Genomic DNA, 9,831 nt, shown 5'->3' with positions numbered 1-9,831 from the left:
CTGCCTAAAACATACATATAACAATGCATGCAATGGATTTGTATTCATCATATTGTAAAAAGAAGAGGAGACTTTAAATCTACCCCCTTAGAACCTTTCTGTTCAGTTAAGTTTAATGTATTGCTGTAATAAATAATTACATACCATGTCTTCTGTAGTTTTGTGGCTACACCAGCATCAAAATGTTACTCTAGTAACAAGATACACCTTTGAAATTAATTGTACATAAAAAATATATATGTTTAATTGTTTTAAATAGCATGTTCTTTTGCCATACAATTATAAAAGAGAAAGAAAGAAAGAAAGAAAGAAATGGATTAGGCCAAATGCATTCAGGTCTTTTTTTTCTTCCGGAAAGGTGTGCCTTCAGTGGCTTCTATGCCTTATAATATTAGCTAGTACAGTAACTACTATTGCTATTTTTATTTCAGATATTTACGATTAAGTTGAACAAGGAGCGTTATGAGTTAGATATTTTGTGTGTACTTTTCAAATATCCTGGGGCGTAATTTTTCCTTTTATTTAACTATGCAAAATAATCCGATTGGGAGTCATTGACCATTTTTAAGATTTCCATGTACTTTGTAGATGATCCCTAAATAGCCTAGGCAATAGCTCATCACTGATATAGCGTTAATGCGTTGCGACAAATCGAGGCAGGTTTAAAAAACTGAACTGCAATCTGTGTTCAGTTGTACGTTCTGCTACTTTCCAAATAAGACCGTTTTTATACAGTTATACGCTACCATTAATAATCTATTAATTTTTTTTTTGCCGGCTGAATATCTGTCTAACATCGAATGTCCAACGTCAAACCAACTTTATATCGGTCTGATATAATATCTGTTTTGACTCGTTTAAACGAAAGGAGGTAGACAGTTAACATTTGTAACAAGTGAACTGATTATTATTGTTCTGTTTATGGGAAACAAGTTCAGTTGAGAGTCATTTGGGTACAAACGTAATGCTGCGTTCCAGGAAACCCGTGTTTTTCCAACCTTCTTACCGTGAAAGTGCACCAGAACGACAGTCAAACCAGTAACTTCTAGTGACGGGTCATTCTTAAACGATTCATTAATTTAGAACGAATCTTTAATGTGACTCGGGAAGAACGAGTCGTCTCGGGGAGTGATTCGTTCATTCGCGCATGCGCAAAATACACAGACCCTAAGCGTTGCAGAGAATGGTATTATATGGGCGTAGACAGGCCCTGGCGTTACCAATGCAGTCTGAGCCTGAAAGATAATTGATTAGTCTATAATTATTATTAATGGCAAGGTACCAAAGATAAAATTACAGAGAATGTCAATATTGCATACAAAGAGGTGACATTACATGCAAAGCACCATTTACAGACGTATGTGAACATAATAACTACACAAATAAATAATACTAAACGAAAGCTTTAACAATATAAATAAAATAAATAAGTAAAGATTTTTGGTTTTGGAAATTGGAAACCCACTGATATATATATATAAGGATTCTAATGAGTGAATTTAATAACTTCTAGTGATTAAAATAATAACTGCACCTGTTTGTAAAGAAGCTTGTAAATTAATTGATCTATCAAATGCTGTTGTCACGTGACAAAAGACAAAATACTAGTCAGTTAAAGAGTAATTTCTGTTTCCAGTGAGAACCAATTGAGTGATTCATTGTATTTGAGGTAACTGACATTTCACTAATAATTCAATTATTTGTGGTGTCTGTGAAGGAAATCAATTCATGGGTTATAACTTTGAATATTAAATACTGATATTAAATTCTAAGAGTAGATTTTAAACACTTTATGGTTAGTTTTTGACTCTTAAACTCCTCCTTGTCAGGTGACTCATGAAAGTGAAACTATTACAGCGGGTCTGTTTTATCGTATGAGGAAATAAACTACATTAAGAGAGAAAAACACAGTGAGTATCACGATTTAACAATCATCTTTGATAGCTAAAATCAATCCTGACTGGTTTAAAGTGAAGTACAAAAAAAAAGCAGTGTCAGATATTTGTTTAAATGAACAATGAGATAAAACACAGAGTCTGTAAATCGTCAGATTAAACTTTTACTTTCATTTTAACACAGTGCTTGTCTGAATTAGTTATGCTCTTTGTTTGTAATTTGATTCTGTGTAAATGTGAAGAATACACTTTTCAAGTCAGTTCTGATGTCTGATACTGAGATTGATTAATCTCTGATTCATAACTGACTCTGTGATCAACATCTGGATCTGCTTTTAGATTAAACCATGGCCTCCAGAATGAATCTCTCTGAAGAACATGACACACAGATAAAGACAGTCAAGAGGTGAGAAAACCTGAAATGTTTCACATTTATAATGTTCAGAAACGATAAATGCACACTACAATATCATTTTCATTTATAGTCAGATTCAGGGGCGTGAATCAGATTTATCTGAACACATGGATGTGTCTGTGAGGAAAAACCCAGCGATGGATGTTTCAGATCTCTGCAGAGAGGAAGACTCTTCTGTTGAGTCCAGGTGAGATATTATGAGTCTCATATTTACTGTAGCTGTGGTGTGTTATGGATATTGTCACCAGCTGTCTCTGTTGCTGCTGGATGTGTCTGTGTCTTTATCTATATGTGTGTATTGGTCCATTTTATTCTGTAATATATGAATGAAAAGAGCACATGGGACAGATTCCTTTTATTCATAGAAAAATAATAATTTAGTCTTTTAACTCTCAAGTCACAACAGACTCCTCAAGTGAAAGATGAACACTAAAGAGAGATTGAAACGGTGAATGTGTTTCTGTCAGAGCAGAGTGAGATTTACAGAAACAGTTTGTATTTCTGTTATATTTCAGTCTGTGTCAGAATGAATCTCCTGAACCCAGCTGTGTGTCCATCAAGAGTGACCGGTCAATGGGTCAACCAATTCATTTCAGCTCTGGAGACACATCTGCTGATCTGAGGTGCTGTGTAGTTTACAGTATGAGAAATATGATATTCATTATATTCTTTAATTTACTGATGTGTATGCATTACTACATGTTTACAAAAATATTAAATATTTGTTTAACTACAGTCAAAAACATAAAGGACGAGAATCACATACAGCAAAGAAGAAATTAGACTCCATTTTCAAGGTTGGTTTTGTGTGTGTGTGTGTCTGTGTGTGTGTGTGTGTCCATCCAACACAATGACCCTCTGGGTAAAAGTACTAAATGTTAAATTCTATCTGTAATATTAATATTTTATTTCCTACACACTCGTAAGATAAGTTATAGGCCACTATGATCCTTTGGTTCACCTTCTCTGTGACTGAATGCAGGTTTATTGTTTGAATATTTACTATGATTTCAGGAGCTTGAGCACAAAATCATCTCTGAGTTAAAAAGCTTTAAGAGACTACTGAGTCCAGATTACCCAGAATGCTCTGAAAGAGACCGTTCTGATGATGAGGGTCATAACAGAGTCAGAGAGGGTCTTCTGAAGATCACACTGCTCCTCCTGAGGAAGATGAACCAGACAGACCTCGCTGACACACTACAGACCAGTAAGAGCTCTGGATCAGCAGATTATAGTCTGTGTTTTTATTATCATCCTTCTGTCTTCAGTCACTAATGTTCCTGAATGTCACGACACAATCTAATATCTAACATATCAAACCTAAAAATACATTTCTAATATATTGCTCTGTCAATAACAACAATTATTTCCTTTGCTCAGAACTGATGCCTGTGTATCAACAAAAACTCAGATCCAGACTACAGGATAAATATGAGAGACTCAGTGAAGGACTGTCCAATCATGGAGACTCAACACGTCTGAATGAGATCTACACAGAGCTCTACATCACAGAGGGAGGCAGTGGAGAGGTCAATAATGAACATGAGGTGAGACAGATTGAGACAGTGTCCAGGAGACCAGAGACACAGGAGACACCAATCAACTGCAATGACATATTTAAACCCTCACCTGGACAAGACAAACCCATCAGAACTGTGCTGACTAAAGGAGTCGCTGGGATTGGAAAAACAGTCTCTGTGCAGAAGTTCATTCTGGACTGGACTGAAGGAAAAGCCAATCAGGACGTTCATTTCATATTTCCACTTCCTTTCAGGGAGCTGAACTTGATACAGAAACATCTCAGTCTTGTGGATCTTCTAAACCACCTTCACACAGAAACCAAAGAATTAAAATCAGCAGATTATGAGGATTACAAAATCATGTTCATATTTGATGGTCTGGATGAGTGTCGACTGCGTCTAGATTTCCAAAACAGTCGGAGCTTGTCTGATGTGACAGAATCAGCTTCAGTGGATGTGCTGCTGACCAACCTCATCAAGGGGAACCTACTTCCTTCTGCTCTCCTCTGGATCACCTCTCGACCAGCAGCAGCCAATCAGATCCCTCCTGAGTGTGTCCACCAGCTCACAGAGGTACGAGGATTCAACGACCCTCAGAAGGAGGAATATTTCAGGAAGAGAATAAATGATCCGAGTCTGGCTGATAGAATCGTCACACACATCCGATCATCAAGAAGTCTGTTCATCATGTGTCACATCCCAGTCTTCTGCTGGATTTCAGCCGCTGTTCTGGAGAGGATGATGGGTAAAGCAGAGAGTGCAGAGATCCCCAAGACTCTCACACAGATGTTCACACACTTCCTGATCTTTCAGACCAAACTGAAGACACAGAAGTATGATGGGAAATATGAAATCGATCCTGATCAGGCTAGAAAGACTATTCTGTCTCTAGGAAAACTGGCTTTTGAGCAGCTGGAAAAAGGGAACCTGATCTTCTACGAGGAGGACCTGAAAGAGAGCGGCATTGATGTCAGAGAAGTGTCCGTGTACTCAGGAGTTTGTACCCAGATCTTCAGAGAGGAGTCTGGACTGCAGCTGGGGAAGGTGTTCAGCTTTGTTCATCTAAGTATTCAGGAGTTTCTTGCTGCTTTATTCAAGCTGCTGTCCTTTTCTGAACAAAACACAGGACTGAAGAATGTGTTCAGGTCACCAATGATCAGTTTACTGAAGAGAGAAGTGGACAAGGCCTTACAGAGTGAGAACGGACACTGGGATCTTTTCCTCCGGTTCCTTCTAGGTCTCTCTCTAGAGTCTAATCAGACTCTCTTACAAGGCGTCCTGAGAAAGACAGTAAGCAGCTCTGATATCAATCAGGAAACAGCTGCATACATCAAACAGAAGATCAGGGAGAATCCCTCTCCAGAGAAATCCATCAATCTGTTCCACTGTCTGAATGAACTGAATGATCGTTCACTAGAGCAGGAAGTACAAACATACCTGAACAGAACAGATCTCTGTTGTCTCTCTGGAGTCTCTCTGTCTGCTGCTCAGTGGTCAGCTCTGGTGTTTGTGCTGTTGAACTCAGAAGAAGATCTGGATGAGTTTAATCTGAGGAAATATCATTATTCAGAAGAAAGTCTTCTGAGGCTGCTGCCAGTGATCAAAGCATCTAGAAAGATTAAGTGAGTATTTTACCGTGTTTTTGTTTTATTTACTCTATTTTATACAGTAGGCCTGTGTTTCTCTTCACTGTTTCTGTATATTTTGAGCTCTTTCTTATTTGACACACTCAGCTAACATCACAGATCGCTCTACTAATGATCTGATGAGTTGAATCAAGTGTGTTTGATAAGAGAGATTCATCCAAACTCTGCAAAGTTGAGGTGTCTTCAGGAACAGGGTTGTGACTCTGATTTTACGAATATTGGATTGAGATCATCATCAATCACTTAAAAGTTGCATTCAGGTTTGTTGGAATAAGTGAAAATAACTCAATTTCAATCTAATAATTCATGAAGTAGCCAGCTATGAGGTCACCGAGGTCCGGACCTGGGTAAATTTTTCATGTTCGAAAATTACATTTGTTCTCTGATTGACTAATTTGCTGCTAAACTCCTCATATGAACGTCTGCATGTATAATTCATGATGTTTAGCGGCCGTTGTGATCACTGCGAGACTCTTCTGAAGTGAACGATGTCTTCAGAGATTTGTGACTGAGCGAGATCCAGCTATTATAAGCGTTTTTGACTTGTTTTTGCACTAAATGTAACACTTTAGAAAGTTAATAAAGTAGGAAGTTGCGGTTTAGGGTCAGCGATAACTTCATTTTATCTAATTTCCAAAATATTTGAAATAATTTAGTTTATTTTATTTATTGATATATTTTTGTTTATTTTAATAGCAACATCTGGCAACATTGCATCGCCGGCATAATCTTGCAGTTTTCAAAAAAAAGCAGCAGCTTTATCTATAGATAAAAGTGCAAATATCTATAGATTCTATTCATACAATGTTAAAAAGGCAGGATTTTCTGCTATTTATATTACTTAATGCAAATAGAGGCAATTATCTGCACCTCAGTATTGTAGTGTATTATAAAATAGTATGCAATAATAACTTATATTATTATATTAATAAATGATTGAGTGTACATTTTAATTTTAAAATATTAAATGGACGTCATCTTATTGGGACAATAAACCCCAACTTACCCTGAACCTACCCGATACTTTTTCAACTTTTTGATTATTTCCTTCATTTTCTTTCAAAAGAAATGCATTTCTGATGTAGCCCTGGTCGATCGCGTCAGAAAGAACATGACAGAGATTTTATCATCTGCATCACTGAAGCAGATCAAGAATCAGATATCTTTAGTCATTTTTAACAGCTGATTCACATGTTGTGGGGCAGAGCTAGTTTAAGTAGCCTCTGTGAACAAGGTTCGCTATCCTCAATCCCAACTGCAAGCTGAAAGATATTATTTGACTTTTTAATCTACACCACTGCTTTTACTTAACTACATTTCATAAAACATATCATTACTCCTTATAATATATCACGTGCTCTGAGACGCAGAAGCGGTGTCTGATTCAAGAACGAACTGATTATTTTACTGTCTATGCTTAAACCGCACCAAAAGATTCATTCAGGGATTAGAATGATTCGATTGCAGCTGTTCTCGAGTCGACATCTCACTGATTCAAATGAACCGTTTAGTGCGAGTCTCCAGTGAACTGAATTCACAACCGGGAGATCTTGTGAGCGCGCGACTGATGCTGCTAAAAGTAAGTTATTAATGTCGAATTATAGGATTAATTATTGAAACTGAAAATCATATTTAGGTCAAAACTGTTAGTTGTTTGTGAGCTAAATCTGCTGTAAAGAGTGATCTATTCAAGCTCACTGAAATGCGTGAAGTCAGACACATCAATCAGTGTCACTCATGTTTTAGGTAACGTTAACGTTAAAAAAAAAAAAAAAAAAAAAAACACGACACATTAAAATAACACAAATTAACGACAACAGCTTTATTAGCCCTATGTGACGTCTTTTTTTATATTGTTTATCAACAGTATACATTTTTAAATAGTTTGGATTAACTAGCCGAGTAGACAGATATGGATGTTTCTTCATAACCAAACTGAAGTAAATATTGTTAGCTGATGCTAACTGTCTAGCTAACAAGCTTGCTGGTGCTTAGTTAAGGTAATCTTTAGATATAAAGTTCAAGTATTTTTATTGAACCATCTAGATAGATTAGATCTGGGGGAAAAGACAGGATGTGATGTTCAGAACATGGTAACTACAGTCAGTGGTTAAATTGGCTTTTGTAGGGAAGGGGAGCCCTTATTTACGTCACCATTAAAGATCGTGCCATAAAATGACTTAATGTGTTTTACACCAAAGGGGCTATTTTTACAGTACAATGCATTATGAAACAACCCGAACAACACTTGTTCAGATGTGTGACGTGTGCAGACATAACAGTTTACACTTTAAATACATCACATTTACTTATTCACATACTACAATTCATGCATTCATCAGCTTCCAAATAGGAGTAAATGCAGGCTCCTCTGGTTTATGCTGTCTTTGTCTACAGACAGCATGGTCTGCTGACCTCCTTGTCATCACACACTTCCTAACAAACTGAGTTGGGTTACACATCTCTAGTGGTGGACCCACTAACTTTACCAACATCAAAGAGGACACATTGACAATCTTCAGCTGATTTCTCAACGGTGTAACAATAATATTCATCGCTGAAAATCCCCTTTCACATTCAGCTGTGCTCACAGCCAGTGTATCTACTGTGTGTTTTAATTTCAGAAGACCCTCTTTAATTGTCATGTTTGGGTTTTCCTTGTAGTCCCTGAAACCTTGTTTGACACTACAGTAGTTCATTGGCAGACTATCACACAGCTGCCTCAATTCTTGTTCTCCATACAGCTGTGGCACTGGAGAGGGCCAGGTGTCAGGGGACAACACATTTATTTGATCAAAAAGCTCCCGCTCATGCTCTGGGACCATCCTGGACTGCATGCTACAACTGAGTGCATGAAAAAACTTTTCCTGATTGATTTTTATGATTAAACCACGTTAAGCTTTTCCCTCACAACAGGCTCTAATGAAGCAGACACGTGTAATGTCAGATAACATTGTAACAACGTCGAATTGTAAGACGCGTCAGGCTGTTCAGTCACTGAGAGACGACCTTCTGACTAATGTTTGTGTAATGCTAGATAGACCTATATATAACCACCATTTAGCATTTAATGTTTTGAGGTTAATTTTGAATTAGTCAGATGTTAGATAATTATATACTTTTTAAATATTTTATTTTTAAATATCAAATTGGTGTAAAAAAAAATCTGAACATTTTTGTAACTAATCAGGATTGTATTAGGTTTAGTGACAACAATTTATATTGTTTCCATGGTGCAATTTCTGATTTTTATTTTTATGATTTCAATTCAGTTCAGTGCTTGTGATTTGATTCAATATTGACTCATTTGGATAAATATTATGTAGGCTACACAAGATAGGCATTCATTTTTCTCAAGACAAATAAAGACATACAATGTGTTTTTTTATTTATTATAACAACAACTGTATTTAACTTTGTTCATTAGCTAGAGATCATCCGTTCACGTGCCACTACAGGGATCTGTCACGTCACATTTACAAGCGCCAAAACTGTATTTATTGCTTGAATTTCTAAATTAAATTGACAGAATCTGAGAGATGAGATTAGTTTTTATAACATAAGTATCCTGCCTTGTCTTGTCTGTCGGTCTCTGAGTCCTCTTCTCTTTGTGATTTTACTGTGCGTGAGAAAATTGATGTGTGGCGTCACGTGAGAGTTGGCAGCTATGGGCTTAGCAGACAAATCAAATGAAAAACTAAACTGTGCGAGCGAGGCTACATTAGTCACATTAGAAAATGAAGTTGTAGGTTGTGTTTGAATAATTACGTATCTTATTTATCTGAGGTAAATTAAACCAAATCCTCACGTATGCTGGATAAAGAGTTAGACAGCACAATGAGCCCATCATTATGACGTCTGATAAATCATGTAGTCTGGGTGTCTCTGTGTAGTCTTGATAATTATCCAGTCTCATATGCCATGTATTTACCAGGAGATGAAAAATAATTCAAGTGGAATAACAATATTTGGTGCTGAAGGAGACGGAGCTGAGCTCAGGCCCAATTTAACCTATGACTCCAGTAATTATCAAAGTGTGAAGTGATGCCCTCTGGGGGCGTTTGGCCAGGGCTGTTTTTACACCACAGACAAGGTTTGAAAGGAAACAACAATCATTATTATTTTATTATAATTATATTTTCATTAAAATGTTTCTCCTAACTTCACGCCTTATTCTCATGTCAGATATAACTGTGATGTTCTGCAAAACAACAAACTTTAAAAGCCTTTTTTCTTCCTGGTGAAGATCAGATGGTCAGATCTGTTTTCTCTCAGGTTCATCTCAGTGTGAGCTTCACAGTGAACATTACTACATCTCTCTCCTCAACGAGTCCATATCAACAACACAAATATAT

At 36.8% G+C, this 9,831-nt stretch overlaps 1 protein-coding gene across 2 annotated transcripts in view; it reads left to right on the top strand.

The window, feature by feature from the left end:
• Window positions 1-2,232: 2,232 nt before the first annotated feature.
• Window positions 2,233-9,831, top strand: part of LOC113093996 (NLR family CARD domain-containing protein 3-like) — an 8,370-nt gene continuing 771 nt past the window's right edge. The window contains exons 1-6 of one of the 2 annotated variants that reach the window (XM_026259630.1): window positions 2,233-2,301; window positions 2,381-2,497; window positions 2,826-2,933; window positions 3,047-3,107; window positions 3,325-3,517; window positions 3,691-5,452. In XM_026259630.1, the coding sequence (XP_026115415.1) occupies window positions 2,243-2,301; window positions 2,381-2,497; window positions 2,826-2,933; window positions 3,047-3,107; window positions 3,325-3,517; window positions 3,691-5,452 (2,300 nt within the window). In that variant the 5' untranslated portion in view covers window positions 2,233-2,242. The remainder of the gene's footprint in view (window positions 2,302-2,380; window positions 2,498-2,825; window positions 2,934-3,046; window positions 3,108-3,324; window positions 3,518-3,690; window positions 5,453-9,831) is intronic. The other variant, XM_026259631.1, reaches the window with a different exon arrangement.

The sequence above is a fragment of the Carassius auratus genome, unplaced genomic scaffold, assembly GCF_003368295.1.
Source record: "Carassius auratus strain Wakin unplaced genomic scaffold, ASM336829v1 scaf_tig00215208, whole genome shotgun sequence".
Taxonomy (NCBI): Eukaryota; Metazoa; Chordata; class Actinopteri; order Cypriniformes; family Cyprinidae; genus Carassius; species Carassius auratus.
The sequence above is the reverse complement of the archived record's forward strand: the minus strand, read 5'-3'. Positions and strand labels throughout refer to the sequence as shown.